At 61.3% G+C, this 16,246-nt stretch overlaps 2 protein-coding genes across 8 annotated transcripts in view; both read left to right on the forward strand.

The window, feature by feature from the left end:
* The first annotated feature begins 1,145 nt into the window (after positions 1-1,145).
* On the forward strand, positions 1,146-11,520 carry SLC39A14 (solute carrier family 39 member 14). Of its 4 annotated transcripts, none has more exons than XM_054180816.1 (9): positions 1,146-1,203; positions 4,712-4,987; positions 5,078-5,264; positions 7,706-7,875; positions 8,418-8,540; positions 8,625-8,810; positions 9,068-9,275; positions 9,793-9,977; positions 10,323-11,520. In XM_054180816.1, exons 2-9 carry the CDS (start codon positions 4,727-4,729, stop codon positions 10,467-10,469), a joined length of 1,467 nt encoding a protein of 488 aa, XP_054036791.1. In that variant the 5' UTR covers positions 1,146-1,203; positions 4,712-4,726; the 3' UTR covers positions 10,470-11,520. The 4 variants fall into 4 exon arrangements, with proteins under 4 accessions (XP_054036791.1, XP_054036792.1, XP_054036790.1 ...); XM_054180817.1 differs by lacking the exon at positions 1,146-1,203 and adding an exon at positions 1,897-2,396; XM_054180815.1 differs by lacking the exon at positions 1,146-1,203 and adding an exon at positions 2,417-3,328.
* Positions 11,521-15,035: 3,515 nt separating this feature from the next.
* The window catches only part of PPP3CC (protein phosphatase 3 catalytic subunit gamma), a 37,046-nt gene continuing 35,835 nt past the window's right edge, over positions 15,036-16,246 (forward strand). For all 4 annotated transcript variants that reach the window (XM_054225105.1, XM_054225106.1, XM_054225103.1 and 1 more), the window contains exon 1: positions 15,036-15,158. In XM_054225105.1, the coding sequence (XP_054081080.1) occupies positions 15,107-15,158 (52 nt within the window). In that variant the 5' untranslated portion in view covers positions 15,036-15,106. The remainder of the gene's footprint in view (positions 15,159-16,246) is intronic.

A 16,246-nucleotide genomic window follows, 5' to 3' on the forward strand; every position in this document is an offset into this window, starting at 1 on the left:
GCCCCGGCGGACTTTGGCAGCCTTCGCCCAGCCTGGGTGGGTGCTTTGGTGTGGGGTGAAGCTTGGCCCCGAGCGGCTGGGGGGGTCTTGGGGCTCTGATGGGGGACTCAACCCCCCTGGGAGCCCCTCCAGTCCCTTCCAGGGGGGTCCCTGGGGGGCTGTGTCCCCTCAGATGGGGTCTGTTTGGTTCTCTGTCCCCTTGGGAGGGGTCTGAGGGGTGCCCTGTACCCACAGGGGGTGCTTGGGGGGGTCTGAGGGGTGCCCTGTGCCCCCCGAGGCATGCTTGGGGAGGATCTGAGGGGTGCCCTGTGCCCCCAAGGGGTGTCTGAGGGGGTCTGTGCAGTGCCCTGTACCCCTGAGGGATGGCCAGGGGGGTCTATGGGGTGCTCTGTTCCCCCGGGGGGGGTCGGGGTCTGAGGGGTGCCCTATGCCCCCAGGGATGCCGGGGGGGGAGGGTCTGTGCAGTGCTGTATACCCCCAAGAGGAGGGCAGGGGGTCTATGGGGTGCCCCATCCTCCCTGGGAGGGGTCTGTGGGGTGCACCATGCCCCCAAAGAATCCTTGGAGGGGTCTGAGGGCTGCCCCATACCCCTGAGGGGTGTTTGGGGGGGGTCTGTGAGATGCCCCGTGTCCCCAAGGGTGCCTGGGTGGGGGGTCTGTTCAGTGGCATATAGCCGGGGGGGTGGTGGCTCTGTGGGGTGCTCTGTCCCCCCGGGAGGGGTCCGCAGGGTGCCCAGTGCCCCCGAGGGGTATTTGGGGGGCTCCGTGGGGCGCCCTGTGCCCACCACGGGTGTTTGAGGGGGTCCGTGGGGTGCTCGGTGCCCGCAAGGGCGTCCGTGCCGTGCCGTCCGCCCCCGAGGGGTGTCCCGGGTGCCGCCGGGAGGGGTCCGCGGGGTGCCCCGTGCCCCCGAGGGGTGTTTAGGGGGATCGTTGGGGCGCCCCGTGCCCACCATGGGTTTTCGGGGGGGTCCGCGGGGTGCTCGGTGCCCCCTAGAGGTGTTTGGGGGGGTCCGCGGGGTGCCCGGTGCCCGCTGCCCCTCCGGCCGGTGCCCGGCGCTGCGCAGCCGTGGGCGGGGCGGGGCCGGGGGGGCGGGACCAGGCGTGACGCCGGCCAATGGGAGCGCTCCCCGTACCGCCGGCCGAGCCTGCGCCCTGCGGGACCGGGAGCGGGAGGTGGCGGCGGCGGCGGCAGCAGCAGCGGGAGGTAGGGCCGGGATGGGATGGGATGGGATGGGATGGGATGGGATGGGATGGGATGGGATGGGATGGGGGACGGGCAGGGAACCGGGCAGGGAACCGGCTGCGGGGCCGGGGCACGGCGGGGACGGCGGCGGGGGGACCGGGCTAAGGCGGGCCCCGAGCCCCGGGATGGGGATGGGCATGGGGATGGGGGGATGGATGGATGCAGGGATCGGCCGTGGGGTCTGGGGCCGGTCGCAGGGCCTGGGGGCAGCTATGGGGCTCTCTTTGGGGCTGCCCGTGGGCCTGGGGTCAGGTGAGGGTGCAGGCAGTGGTGGGCTGTGGGGCGAAGGACCCGTCTGTGGGGCAGAGGATCCGACTGTGGGTCGGAGGACGCCAAATGTGGGTCGGAGGACCCTGTCCATAGGGTAGAGACCTCGTCTGTGGGGCAGAGGACCCATCTATGGCCAAAGGACCCTGGCTACAGGGCAGAAGACACCATCTATGGGGTGGAGGACCCAGCTATGGGGTCTGGGACCCGTCTATGGGGTCTGGCACCACTGGTGCAAGCTCTGGGTCCGGGCTGGGGCTGGGGCAGGGGGAGAAGGGTCCAGGGTGTGGGATGGGGGCTGGCGTGGGGATGGGGCAGGGACTGGGGGTGTCAGCGGGGCAGGACGGGGCGGCTGGGGGGGCCCCTGTGGGGTGGGAGAGCCAAGGGGGCACCTGGGCAGACGGTTTTGCTGCCTGCCTGCCCACACCAGGGCCTGTGGGCAGGGATTTGGAGGAAATTAGGGGCCAAGGAGGCAGTTTAGGGGGGTGAAGGGGGACGGGCTGTCATCCCTCTGGGACGCGGACGTGCCCCGGGGCATGGAAACCCTCCCTGCCCGCAGGCAGATCCTGCCTTCGCCGCCGGACACGTGGAGCAGCTTTTGCTCCGGAAGGAGGTGGGGATCGCTGGCTGCAAACCGCCCTGGCGAGAGGCTGGGGTGCAGATCTGGGGGGGGTTTGGGGGGGTCCCTGCTACCCCTCTCCAGTGGGCATCGCTCCCGGGCACATCCTGTGGGACATCCCCTCCCCAGCGCGGAGGTTCGTTCCCTCTGCCCAGTCCCAGCACGGCAGCGAGCGATAAAATAGGTCAGGCGGTGGGACGTGCGCGGCACCGCGGCTCCACGGGCCACCCCAGCGGGTCCCGTGGCCAGCGAGAGGACGCCCTTGGAGGTAGGGGGCTTTGGGGGGGGGTCCCGCTCAGCGGGCGATGGAGAGACGGCAGCAGGGGTTTGTGTCCCCAGGGTATTTGCTGCAGCTTCCCCTTTCCCTCTGGGATGGGGGGGGTTTGGATGTGTTTGGCACCCTCCTGCCTTGCCCAGGGCTCCCCGATACATTTGGGAGGGTCCATGAGCTCCGGGCTTGTCCTCTTTGAGCCCTTTTCTTCCCGAGAGGCGGCTTTTCCACCTCATTGCTGCCTTAAAACAGCAATTCAAAGCGTGTGATTCAAACCCCTGCCCGGCTCTGCCTGCAAACCGCTTCCTGCCTTTTGTTTGGCAGCTGGGGAAAAGTTGAGGTCCGGTTTTCCACCCTGGCTGTGCCCGGCTCAACCCGGTTTTGGGGAGAAACTGGGGGGAAAGGGTTATTTCGGCACTGGAGAGGGGCTGTGTGCCTTGGCACGGGATAATCAATGTGTTCCGGGCGGGATGGCCGCCGGCAGGGCTAGGGATGTGGGGAGCACTCAGCACTCGGTTGGAATGAAGAGGGGGGGGAAAAGGCAGCCAACGTCCCTGTCCCGGGATGTGGCGCTGCCTTTGCCACCGTGGGCTGCGCGCCAGCCCCTGTGTACCTTGTGGGAGTCACCGGCCACCCAGGTGTCCCACGTGGCCACCTGGGCTAGTTGCTGCTCCTGTGGCAGGGGAGAACCCCTCTGGAAGGGTGGATTTGGGTAGGGGGGAGGCAGAGGAAGGTGCCCGGCTCTCGCTAGGGGTTGCTGAAGAGGCAGAAGTGCCTCAGGTACCCCCCCTGGAGCAGGGGGAGCACCTTGCTCCCCCCTTTTGGGAGGAGAGGGGTTAAGCCAAAGCATCCCAGATAAGCCCTGGCAGGAGGAGGCTAAAACCTCCAAGGCCTGCGCTCTTCCGGAGAACAAAGCTCGCAAAGTGGTGGTAAGCTTGTAAAACATGTGGGAATGTGGGCACCTTCGGAGGGGGAACGGGAGTCCTGGGGGGGGGTGGAACGGGGTCCTGGAGGGGGAATGGGGTTCCTGCCGGGCTTGGCCTCGCCGCCCCGGGCAGCACCGTGTCTGGCAAACCCGGCTCAAGGTTATTTTCAGAACAATTGGTTGGCCGGGCTTCAAAAATGTCTTGGGCTTGTTTTTTTGGAGGAGCCCGAAATCTGGAAGCTGTCAGCACGGGACGAGCGTGGCGTGGTGCCGGGGCGGCAAGTCCCGTGCCAGGGCTGGATGGGGCCCCCGGCCATAATGGTGGAGGAAGCCATCCCCGGGGCTGCAAACCGGGAAGGGGAAACCATGAGGCAACGTGTCCCCGAGCCCCCGGGCTGGGAAGGGGACGGCTGCTGGGCGCACGGAGGAGGCGGATAGTGAATTATTTTCTGTTTGCCCTTGTGAATCCCAAATTTCATATCCACCTTTCAGTGAAGCTTTTCCAGGAAGGCAGCCCGGGCCCCGCTCCAGCCTCTTGGGTGCAGCCCAAGGTGGACGTGCGGGTCGTGCTTGGCCTCCCACCCTCGCTCCAAACCCCTTCTTTTGCACCCAAACGCATGCTGGCGGGCAAAGCCCGGCTCCCCCCGCTCTCTGCCACCCCGCTTTTATCGATTCCGGCTCGTATGAAAGGAGCGGAAAGGGCAAGGATTGATTCTACGCAAATACTATAAAGGCATCTGCGGTTACGGCTGTTATTGTTATTGCCGTAGTTAAAATATAACCCAATGAAAATGCCACCTCTGGCCCCTGGGCTCCCATGTTCTCCGAATGCTGGCGTGGGTGGGCAGAGGTCTCCGAGGGGTGTGCGTCCTAGCCCCGGTGGCACAAGGGAGACCTGATGTGGCGTTAGTGTGGCCGGGGGCCGGTGCGTGGCTTCCTTACCCCACGGAGGGCCAAATCCGGCAGCTGGCGTTGGGAGTAACTGCACCAGGGTTTTCTGGGCAGGATCCCCATCGCAGCCCTTGCCTGTTTTCCGACCGCTGGCCGCTCTTCCTAAGGGATCCCAAGGCACTGCAGAGCCCCCGGGAGCCGTGTCCCGGCAGCCCCCCACCCCTCGGCACACGGCTGCGGTGAGCGAGGTGCTGGGGGTTTGGGGCAGGGTGGAGGAGAAGCAGCCGGTCTTGTTACTGCTTGTTGAAAAGATGTCGAATTCCCCCTCTTTGGGATCTGGGTGCTCTCAGCACTGCGCGAAGCTGTGCCCCCCCCCAGCCTGCGGCTCCCTGGGGAAGAAATCTGCCGTCTCCTGACGGAGCTGTGGGGTGGAAGAGCGGTGTTCGGAGCCGCTGGGGATGGTAAAGCTGATGGCAGCGCTTGGCTTCTCTTCCAGCATCCCCGAGACACCATGATCCCCAGCGCAGGCCCCTGGGGCTGCTGCCTGCTCCTGCTGCTCTGCCTTCTCCCCTGCCCGCGGGTCTGGGCAGGCAGGGATGCCACGGCACCGGGGCTCTCCGCAGCCTCCTTCCTGCAGGATCTCCTCCAGCGCTACGGAGAGAGCGAAACCCTCAGCCTGAAGCAGCTCAAGGCCCTGCTGAACCGCCTGGACGTGGGAGTGGGACACGCCAACGTCTCCCAGGGGCCGCAGCAGCGGGTGAACCTCTCGCGGGTAAGGCAGGAGCTCTGCAGAGCCCCCAAATCCTCTTTGCAGAGCTGCGGGGGGGTCTCAAGGCATGTGTCTCTCCCTTCCCTTCCCCAGTGCTTCAGCTCCGTCGAGCTTTTTGCCATCCACAACCTGAGCGAGGGCTCTGCCGTGGGGCACAGCGAGTTCAAGGAGTTTTGCCCCACCATCCTGCAGCAGCTGGAGTCTGGGGCGTGCACCTCTGAGAACCTGGAAAACGAGGAAAATGAGCAGACGGAGGAGAGCAGACCCAGTTCGGCCGAAGGTAAGCGGGAAACGAGGGGGCACGAGCACTGCCTGGCCCTGGGCACGGAGCTCGGGGACCTGAGACACCCCAGGACCTGCGGAACAGCCGCAGAGAGGAGCGAAGGCAGTTTGCCTACAGCAGCCGGGATTCCTGACGGGTTTTTCTCCGTGTGGTTTGTGTCGTGGGCTTGCAGCGTGTTTTTTCCCCCGATTGCACGTGCCGCAGGTCGGAGCTGTGCCTGCAGCACAGCCCTCTGGGATAGCTGGATGATGGGGACCTTGCTGTGAGTCCCCATGGGTGGGAGGGGGTGGCCCCACTGACCTGCAGCCACCAGCAGATGCTAAATAAAATTCCAGACATCCAGGTCCTGATGATGCCCAAGGTCTTGGATCGGCTTCCCTGAGCGCAGCACTGGCTTTTCCCATGCTGCGAGGCCGGGGTTGGCTTGGGAAAACCTCTTCCAAGTAACCTGGTGGCTTCGTTTCCACCTGCCCTGCAACAAAAATGATGGTTTGTGTCGCAGTTGAAGCGTCCGGAGCAAAGGGAGAGACACTCTGGCACAGCGGGGGCGTAGACCCGGAGCCAGCCTTTTCCGCCTGCCCGGATCTGGGGTCTCGGGGTCCTCCCCGTCTCCCCGCGCCGAGAGCCTCGGTAATGTCTGGCCCTCGTTTCTTCTCGTTCCGCAGTGTGGGGCTTTGGTTTTCTCAGTGTGTCAATGATTAACGTGGCCTCCCTGCTCGGAGTCTTCATCGTACCGTGTACCGAGAAAGCCTTTTTCAGCCGGGTCCTCACGTTTTTCATCGCGCTCTCCATCGGCACGCTGCTCTCTAACGCGCTCTTCCAGCTCATCCCAGAGGTGCGGTAGAAAGTCCCTGCCTCTCTCCCGTCTCCGAGGGCAGCTCTCCGAGCGCCCTCTCTGCCTCCAACCCTGCCGAATCGAACCGATCCCTCCGTCACCCGAGGCTGAGGGCTTGTCTCACGGGCTCCACAGGGCTTTTCTCATCCCTCCGAGCACCAGGAAACCCTCTGGAGTGTGCAGGCAGCGGGGGGAGGCTGTGCCCTCCAGCCCTGCTGGTCCTTGCAAGGCTGCTGGCCAGGTCTGAGGTCCGGAAAGGTGCTGGGAGAAGCCGTTTGCTCCTGCTCCATGGGCTGTGTCTGCTTCGCAAGGGGGTTTCTCCCTCGGGAGGGATGTGCTCAGCCTTAATTTGGGCAGAGCTGCTTCACTCTGATGCTGCTGAGATGTGGCAGCGCTCGTGGCGTGAGCCACACGGAAAGACGTGCGAGGCAGAGAAAATATCAGTGTAAAAGCACAGAAAACAGCCCAGAGAAGCACCAGCTTCCTCCCCAGTCAGCCAGCTCTTACAAATGTTTTAATTGCCTTTTTCCCCCCCCCCCCCCACTCTGATTTACAAGGCCGATGTTCCCACAAGGATTTGTGCTTATGTGAGGTTTCCTGGTGCTCTGATGGACCCGACAGATACATCGCAAATTAATTGTGTTGTAATTGCACAGTTCCGGAGTTGAATGCATACAGCCACGTGCTCTCGGATTGGACACCTTTGAAACACGCGTGCTTCACGGAGCCCTTCCCCATCTCCTGGGGAGGAGACGAGCTGGATCCGAGCTCCTGCACATCCAGCCTTAAAACTCTGCATTTGAGGTGCAGCCTTCTCTCTTTGCTGCCGCTGGGTTTTGCCTCCTGGCGTTGCCTGCTCCGCTCTTGGGCAGCAAATGCCTCATCCGTGTTGGCAGTGGGATGTTTTTTCAAGGCTCCTTTTCAACTCCAGAACTGTGATTTTTTTTATTTGCCAAACGTAAAGACCAAGCGCCTCTATTTTCCTGATCTGCCAGGAATTGAAATGCCTTACGTACGCTCCACCCTCGCCGTCAGTCGGAGCATCCCAGCGTGGCTTGCGGGGACCGGCTGCATCTCTCCGGGCTGCGGGGCGAGGATGGAGCGTACGAGATGCTCGGGGGGACCTCGGCGCTCTGTGGCACTGGAAGGGCTGCCCGATGTCCTGCAGGGGCTCGGGGAGCGGAGCTGGGGTGCTGGCTCCGAAACGGCCTGGCCGCCAAAACTCAGCTCCATCTAAAAAGAGAGAAAAGAGAGCTAAAAGCTTAAAGAGAGCTGCTTGCTCCAAAGGAGGGCTCCTCTCACGGTCATTTGGAGCGAGCTCCACGGTGGGGTGTCCCTCCAACCCTTCCCAAATTGCCGTTCCCAGAGCCACGCAGCACCAGGTTCGCCCCTCTTGAACCAATGCCAGATGAACAAGCAATCACTAATGAATGTCCTCTTCTCTCTCCCCCCCCTCTCTCTCCCTCCCTCCCTCCTCTCTCTTTCCTTTCGGCGTGGATTCCTTCCCCTCCCTCCCCTTCCCCACGTTGATCTCCTTTCCCTCCTACAACCTCCCCCTCGTCCCGTTCCCCCCCCGGGGTGGGTTTTGGCACGCACGCCGCAGTCTGGGGTTACGGTTTCCTCTGCGTCACCGTCATCTCCCTCTGCTCGCTGGTGGGAGCCAGCGTGGTGCCCTTCATGAAGAAGACCTTTTACAAGCGGCTGCTCCTCTACTTCATAGCTCTGGCGATTGGAACTCTCTACTCCAACGCCCTCTTCCAGCTCATTCCAGAGGTAGGGTGAGGACCGTCCGGTCTGTCCTTTTCTCTCTCTCGGGGGCTGTTTCTCTCTCTCTGGGCGCTCGCTGGCTGGAGAAGGGGAAGGCGGCCTCGGAGGGGAGCCGAGAGCGAGGTACAGAGGCTGGAAGCCCTCAGGACTGTGGCCAGAGCTGGCGTTTCACCCCTCTTTGGAAGGGAATTGCTCTAGAGAGACCTCTGCTCTGCTTCATGCAGAGAAACGCTATTTTATTGCCCTTTCTAGCCCTGCTGGCAGGTCGCTTTTCTGCCGAGAGAGGCTTTCTAAGCCTGCTTTTAGCATCCCTGCCCCAGTGCGGGGTGGTGGATCCAATGCGTTGGGGCACAGCCGGCTCAGCTGGGGGAGAGAGGGAGATTAAAAGTGCACAAAGGCATTTTCTGAGCCTGCCCCCAAAGCAGCCGCTGCTTAGAGAGAGGTCAGAAAGCGGCAGCATTGCCCCAGAGGTGCCAGGGCAAAGGCAGACAAAGGACACTGCCGGAGTCTGTCCCTCAGTCCTGTCACTCGCCCCCTTTTGCCTGCAGGCGTTTGGATTCAACCCTCAAGAAGATTATTACGTTTCCAAATCTGCTGTGGTGTTTGGGGGCTTCTACCTCTTCTTCTTCACGGAGAAGGTCTTGAAGATGCTCCTGAAGCAGAACGACCAGGTGAGGCTAAGCAGGGGCTGCTCGGGTGGCAAACAGGAGAAAAGGCCGGGGTGAATTCGCCCGTGAATGTCCCCTGTCCCGCAGCATCACCACGGGCACAGCCACTATGGCCCTGAGACTCTGCCATCCAAGAAGGACCAAGAGGACGGCGTCACCGAGAAGCTGCAGAATGGGGACCTGGACCACATGATCCCGCACATAACCAGCGAGCTGGAGTGCAAGACCCCCTCCGGGGACGAGAAAGTTGTGGTGGGCTCCCTCTCTGTCCAGGTTAGTGCCTCTTCCCGCTGGGTTGCAGCTGGGCACGTGGAAAAAAATAGTCTGTTAACGGAAAAAGAGCAGTTTTGAAGCCCATTGCATCTCCCTGAAAATCCTCCATGGGTGGTGGAAAGCAAACGGCTTGGGTCAAGCCTTGTGTGGGTTTAATGCATGGAGGGGTGGGTTCTGCTGGGTGGTGGAGGAAGCGGTGACCCCCCACCCCGAGACGGGCTGGGTGCTGAGCCCCTGCCATCGGGATGCCATTGCAGGACCTGCAGGCTTCCCAGAGCGCGTGTTACTGGCTGAAGGAGGTGCGGTACTCCGACATCGGCACGCTGGCGTGGATGATCACCCTCAGCGACGGCCTCCACAACTTCATCGACGGGTTGGCCATCGGGGCCTCCTTCACCGTCTCAGTCTTCCAAGGGATCAGCACCTCCGTGGCCATCCTCTGCGAGGAGTTCCCGCACGAGCTGGGTACGTGAATTCTCGGAAAAAGATACTGAGAGAGCTCTATGGGATCTGCCTCTCTTTAAGGCTAAACCTGCCGCTTCCCTGGTCCTACCCGTTATTTCTCGAGAGAAAGCCAAATGTGGGGTGGAATAAACAAAGAGTAATGATGGAGGGGGGACGGCGAGGCTGTAAACTACACTGAGTAATCGCCGCTCTAAAAATAACGAGGTAATATGATGTCTGAGATTTAAATTTAGATGGAGACATCTGAAGGAAAAAAAACAACCCAACACCTCCTTGCTTTGGGAGGGGGAAGGCGGGCAGCGGTTTGGGTTGGAATGTCCGAATTTATGCGCAGGCAGGGCCAGGAGCTGGCAGGGAGGCAGCTGGTGTGGCCAGTGCTCGGCGCCAGTGGCTACGGGGAGCCCATGCTTGACCTCGCGCAAAAGCAAGCGATGAATATGAATATCGAAGTGCTGTCCTGATGCTGCTGCCTGGTGACAGCCTCCTCCATCCTCATCCTCCCCGTTCTCTCGCACAGGGGACTTTGTCATCCTGCTGAACGCCGGCATGACCATCCGCCAAGCGCTCTTCTTCAACTTCATCTCCGCCTGCTGCTGCTACGTGGGCTTGGCCTTCGGGATTGTGGCCGGTAGCCACTTCTCTGCCAACTGGATCTTCGCTCTGGCCGGAGGGATGTTTCTGTACATCGCGCTGGCTGACATGGTAAATTCTGAGCCCGGGGGGGGATGCTGCCGGGTGCGTGGTCAGGACCTTGCCAGGGTTTTTTGCCTGGCTGGAAGAGCCTGGAGGCAAGGCAGGCACGGAGAGCACAGGGGGATGTTTGCTCTGTCCCCCTGCCCCACGCAGATGCTGCCTGTAGTGGCCAGAGTTCATCTCCACTTGGCTTTGCCTGGTCTGGTGGCGCGGTGACCTGGCTCAGAGCCCTGGCATAGGTGGCGAATACTTGCCGGGATGGTGGCACGGGGTGGGAAGCAACGTGCATGGCTGGGAAGGACAGAGCGGCTCCTGTCGCTGAGCCCTGCCATCGCTCTCTTTCTTCCCTCACAGTTCCCTGAAATGAATGAGGTCAGCCGGGAGGACGAGCAGAACGGCAGCACGCTGATCACCTTTGCCATCCAGAACGCGGGGCTGCTGACGGGGTTCGGCATCATGGTGCTGCTCACCATGTACTCTGGCCAGATCCAGATAGGGTAGGACCAGCCCGACTCGCAGTCCTGATCGTTTTTCCAGGGTGGTTTTTTTTTGGGGGGGGGGAAGGGGTATTTCTTTTTTTTTTTTTTTTTTTTTTTTTCTTTCCTTTTCCTGCTGCAAGCATATGACGGTACCTGTGCGGGCACTGACTTCACACTACAGAAGAAGAGGCATTGCTTTTAAAGCTATTCCACAGACTTCATTTTATTTTGGTTTAAAGCTGAGGGGAGCTTCATCCCCTTTGCTGTAGGACCGAACTGACCAGAGGATCTCTTTCCAGTGTCATATCCCTTCTCTCCTCTCTCCTCATGTCTCCTGGGGAAGGATGGAGTTGGGAGACAGGAGCTCCTCTAGCCCGTGTTGCTCCCCTCCTTGTGCTCGGGGCGGTGCGATGGGACGTGACGCTCTCCTGACCCCTTTGCGGGGGGTGTGTGATGGGGACAGACTGGGACAGACCCTTCTCGGAGAGTTATCCACCAGCCAGTCCTCGGAGCTGTGCTGCTCTCCAAGCACAGAGGGCTGCCGAGGAAGAGGAGGCTCGAGGAGCACAGCTCATGATTTGAGCATCATCCTCGCTGTCTTCAGAAACGTGTCTCCGCAGCCACGACTGGTTTTGCTCCCTTTCTGCCTTGGCAGCCCAGACGATGCCCTGGGAAGCGCAGGGTGAAGGGAGTTGTGGTTGTTTTGTTGGGTTTTTTTGTTGTTGTTTTTTTTTTTTTAAAAAAGCACATTCTGGGCGTCAGTGCTCAGAACAGAGGACACCAAACCGCACTTCGTGCGGGTGGGACTGACGCATGGGCTGCATGGGGATGCCCTTACCTCCCGTAGGTCCCTGCTGCTTTATGGGGGGGTGGAAAAAACCCCTTTTCCTTCCATGAGGGCAGCCATGCGGCAATGCTGGTGAGAAGGGCACAAGGGCAGAGCTGGGACGGTGAGCCCCTGCCTTGCCATGGGCTCCCGAGCCCGAGGATCGGTCCTTACACTGTTATCAAGCTCACGCCGACACCTGGGGACAGACACCGGTTTTTAAACACTGATGCTGCTGAGTTGCTGAGGTTCAGGGTGGGGTGGGGGGGGGGCTGTTTTTTTTAAAAAAGAAAAATAGACTTGTGAACCTCTTTAGGTTGTGCATTCCCAGCCTTAGGGAGTAGCCAGAGGAAGGGTGTGACAGGCACTTCACAGCTCTGCTTCTGGGCTGGCTTTCCCCAGATTCACTAGGTGAATTGACTTATTATCATATTGATAATGTTGCCCACCCCGCCCGTGTCGCTTGAGGTCCCCCTGTGCCCCCTTCTCCCTCCCCCAGAAAAAAACCTTATCCCGCGCCCGGTAGCGGTGAGGTTGTGGCCACGCTGATAAGCGGAGCTGGTTTAGGCGGCTTACCCTCGTGGGTATGGCACTGGATGGGGATGAAGGAGTGGTGCTTTGAGAAGTGCTTTGGTGGACGTGCTGGGGATGGCTTGTCACTGAGCGTCTTCCTTCGCCTGTGCAGGTGGCCGTGGGTGCGTGTGACGGGATGACGGCCATCCTGCCACCTTGCCTTGCTTCTGCTCGGCACTGGGGAGCTGAGGCTCCCCACATCTTCCTTTCCACCCCTGTTGGAAAGCGAAGCGGAGGGTGCGCCGAGTCGTCTTCCTGCCCATCCAAGCAAGAGAAGGGACCTCAGCCCTTGGCAGAGCCCTTGGCAGGCTCCGCACCGTCCCTGGTCGTGCCCTGGTTTGATCGCTGGCTGCCCGTACCTCACCGTAGTTCCTAATTTGCCTTAGTTAGGTACCAGCTGGATGATGTTCCTCTTAGGCTCCTAACAGTTGTCCCTGAGTCTGTGGGTCTCTGCCTGTTGAGATGTGGCACAGCCATCTCGACATCTCCGCTCGCGGTGGCTTTGGCTAGGCCAGGCATTGACTTTGTCCCCTTGGCACCCAGGAGGCTGTTGGCTTTGTCCCACACCCAAAAGGTTAAAATATCAATGTGTTGAGGAGCAGGGAGCCTTTTTGGGAGCACCCTTCAACCCAGAGGTACCACTTTGTCTTCGGGCCGCTGGCTGGCGATGCCTTCGGGGAGAGATGGGCTCTGCTTTATCCCGTGCAGTGTCTCTTGTTCATGTGGATGGACGGTCATCGTAAGTCACTCTTCCCTCTGTGGCTGGTCCGTGGGACGCAGCCGCCTCCAAGCAGCGTGGTCTGTCCTGGCTCGGGCACCTCTGCAGCACCTCGCGGTGGTTACCCATGCTTGGGGTTGCTGCTGTTTTTCAGTAGTCAGGAGGAAAACTGTATTGGAAACTCCCTTTCCCCGCTCGAGAGAGCTGCAGGCCCATCTGACCGACTTGATGTGGAAAAACTGAGTCCTTCGAATTGGCATATGTGCCCCTCTCTTCTCTCTCTCAAGGAAGTATTTGGAAAACGCCGTATCGCTGGCGCCTTTCCATGGGGCAGAGGGCAGCACGGCACTGCCAGGGCTGAGTCGTGGCTGGCAGGAGCCATTCAGCCGTGCACAGATGGAAAAGACCTTGCGTTGGAGGCAAAGCGGGGGGAAAATCTTGTTGTCCGTCCCTTGGGGACGGCAAGGCGCTTGCAGACTGTGCCTGGGAGGTCCCCGAGGGCTGCAAAGGTGGCAAGGATTGAGGCTTGGCTTCCTCGGAGTCGGTCCGGGCCCCATGGCACACAGCGGGGATCCTGAGTCCGTCGTCTTCTCATTTCGAGTTTAACCCTGTTTCTTGCCGACTGAGTCAACGCTGAGAAATCTGCAAATCAGAGATTTGGGCAAAACCCCTCGGAGAAATAAGGCTTCTCGCAGAGAGGGACCCTCCCTCTGCCGAAGGACTGGTGGGGGAGAGCTCCCATCCCTGGCTCGGGCTGGTACCCGCCGTCGGGGAAGGGATGGGGCAGGCGGGAGGACGAGGAGGGAAAACGACCCAAATCAAGCTTGGTTTTGGATTTTTTTTTCATCCATGTTTCCCTTCCGTGTCCGGTTCGCAGCTCAAGTTCCATCTCAGTATTTCAATAACTCAGGTGTTGTAAGAGATACGCGTCGAAACAAAGAACATAACTTATGTCACGTGAATTGTAAAGTTATTTGTAAAATTCCATAAATAAAATATATTCTGTAATGACGGAGCGTTGCAAGCGTGCTCTAGCGGTAGAAACCTCCCCCTGGTCAGAGCTGGCTGGGATGTGAAGGGGTGGGAGCTCCGCTGGTTGAGGATTTTTCCAAGGGGAAGGGTTTGAGGCAGGCTGGAAGGGCTGGGTGATGCAATCCCGCTTTTCCAGCCCCAATTTCCAGGGCTGTGCAGTGCGGCGCGGCCAACGGAAGATGGCACTGACATTCCCCCCCCCCCCCCGCCGCCCCCAGCCTGCCCGCGTGGCACGGCGCTCCAAGAATTGCCTTTAGGGTTGAAAAGCCCTTTTTAAATTTTTTTTTTTTTAAATTTTTTTTTATTATTATTTTTTAAATGTATTTCCAAGCATTGAGGTTTGGCTGGAGGGAAGATGAGGTTTCAGAGCCTGTCTGCAGGGTGTTATATTCCTCTCCAGCTCGCACGAGGGAGCCTGACTGGGAGCAGCGTTATTTGTGTCCTTGCTTCTCCACCCTGCATTAGGGGAAGGAAAGAGGAGAAAAAAAAAAAAAAAAAAAAGCAGCATACTTTGCTTTTCTACTTCACTTTTTTTGCCTTTTTATATACCATTACCCTCAAGCTGCCAGCTCCGAGGGGCGAGCGCAATTTTTAGAAACCCTGCTTGCAGCTAAAGAAAACAGATCTTGAAATTCTGTGGTGGTTTTTAAAAATAAATGCTATTCTAAGGAAGAAAGGTCACAGTGTGCATCTGACTTGCTCTCTCTCCTCCTCAGTGCTTCCAGAGGGGCTGTCGGGCAGCAGCGCTCCTGGCCTATGCCTCAAGGCTTCAGACGGGCCATTTTTTGCTGCAAAATCCCCAAGTTTTGATGAACGACTGCGACCTCGGTTACCCACCTCAGCAGACAAATTAAACCCACCAAGCCGCATTGGCTGGGCTCCCCCTCAGACAAACTCAAGCCCTTCTTGCTGTTTGTAGTGGGGGTGTTAACGCTCCTCTCTGCCTCCCCAGATGCCACAAGCTGTCTGAACGCTGCCTGATTTCCCAATCTGCGCTGCCACAGAGTGGCGTGGAGCTTTATTTTTACCTACTTTCCTACCTTCCCCACTCCTCTCCTGGCCCTAAGGGGAGGCCATGGCAGAAGGGTGGGAAGGGGCCTTCGCGGCCCCTCTCCTCACGAGCCTCCCGCCATCTTGCCGCCCCCCCTTCCCCGTCGCCTAGCAACACCCCCTTCCCCTTCAAGATGGCGGCAGGAAGGGGCTGAGGACCCCCCCACGTGACGCGGGGCGCAGGCGCGGAGGGGCGGGGCGGGCGCGCAGGGGCGCCTGCGCAGTGAGGGAAAGGGGGGGGGGCTGAGGGAGGAGGGCGGTGTGGTGGCGGCGGCGGCAGCGGCCGGGGGGGGGGGAAACGGGGAGCCGATCGCCACTGGGGCGACCAGCGGGTCCCCAGCACCGCCGCCGGGAGCACCCCGCGGCCCCCTCCTTTTGAGGAGGGGGGGGGTGGTTGGCGGCGGGGGGGGGTGGAGGGGGAGAAGGCCGGGAGAGGCCCCCGCCGGCACCGCCAACCACCATGTCCGGGCGCGGCCACAACAAGCTGCCGACCACCGAGCGCATCGTCAAGGGTGAGGGGCCGGGGGCGGCGAGGGCGCCCCCTGCCTGCCCGGGGGGCGCGCAGGGGCGGGGGGGGAACCCCTGGGGTCGGGGGGGACACGCCGGGGGATGGGGGGGGCTGGTTTTGGGGGGGTAATTGCTGAGGTGGGGGGGGATCCCCTGGGTTTGGAGGGGGAGCTGGTTTGGGGGGGGGGGGCATCCCTGTGCTGGGGGAGCCCTTGGCGGGGGGGGACGAGCGTTGGGGGGGGGCATCCCCGAGCTGGGGAAGCCCTGGGGAGGGGGGGACCGTTAGGGAGATCGGTTTGGGGGGACATCCCCGAGCTGGGGGAGCCCTGGGTGGGGGGGGGGGGACAACCGGTTGGGGGGGGGCATCCCTGAGCTGGGAAAACCCTGGGGAGGGGGGACCGTTGGGGGGGGGGGGCTGGTTTTGGGGGGAGCGTCCCCGAGCTGGGGGAGCCCTGAGTGGGGGGGGGGACAACCGTTGAGGGGGGGGGCATCCCCGAGCTGGGGGACCCGTGGATGGGGGGGCGACCGTTAGGGAGGTCGGTTTGGGGGGCCCATCCCCGAGCTGCGGGAGCTCTGGGGGGGGTGACGGATCCTTGAGGGGGGGCATCCCCGAGGTGGGGGAGCCCTTGGGGAGGGGGGGATGCCTGGAGTGACGGGGGGGGCTGTTCTGGTGCGGCACCCCTCTTAAGGGAGAGCCCGGGGGGGGGGACAGGCTGGGGAGAGCAGCACTTTTCTGGCAGCAGCCTCTGCAGAGGAGCCGGGGGGGGCAGCTTTGGTCTTGGGGGGGGCATCTCTGCTCTAAGGGGAGCCTGGAGGGGGGGACCTGCTCTGAAGGGTTTCATTTTTGGCCTGGGGGGGGGGGGGGGGAAAACCCCTGGTCTAAAAGGATGACCCGTCGTCTCCCTCCCCGCCCCCCCCCGCCTTTTTCTGGTGCAGGTCCTCAGCCTGGTGCAATATGAGGATGGGGATGGTGGGCTGGGGGTGCCCCATGGGGATGTGGATGCATGGCAAGGAGGGGGCGGTATCCCTGCTTTGCTTGGCGGGGGGGGAGGGGGGGGATTCCTGTCCTGGGGAGAGCCCAGTGCCCGGAGGA

The sequence above is a fragment of the Rissa tridactyla genome, chromosome 20, assembly GCF_028500815.1.
Source record: "Rissa tridactyla isolate bRisTri1 chromosome 20, bRisTri1.patW.cur.20221130, whole genome shotgun sequence".
In the NCBI taxonomy this organism is placed as follows: domain Eukaryota; kingdom Metazoa; phylum Chordata; class Aves; order Charadriiformes; family Laridae; genus Rissa; species Rissa tridactyla.

Coding starts and splice junctions, on each gene's coding strand:
- SLC39A14 (XM_054180816.1), top strand. CDS start 4,727: ATGATCCCCAGCGCAGGCCCCTGGGGCTGCTGCCTGCTCCTGCTGCTC. Junction 5,265..7,705: donor CAGACCCAGTTCGGCCGAAG/GTAAGCGGGAAA, acceptor CGCACGCCGCAG/TCTGGGGTTACGGTTTCCTC. Junction 7,876..8,417: donor TCTTCCAGCTCATTCCAGAG/GTAGGGTGAGGA, acceptor TTTTGCCTGCAG/GCGTTTGGATTCAACCCTCA.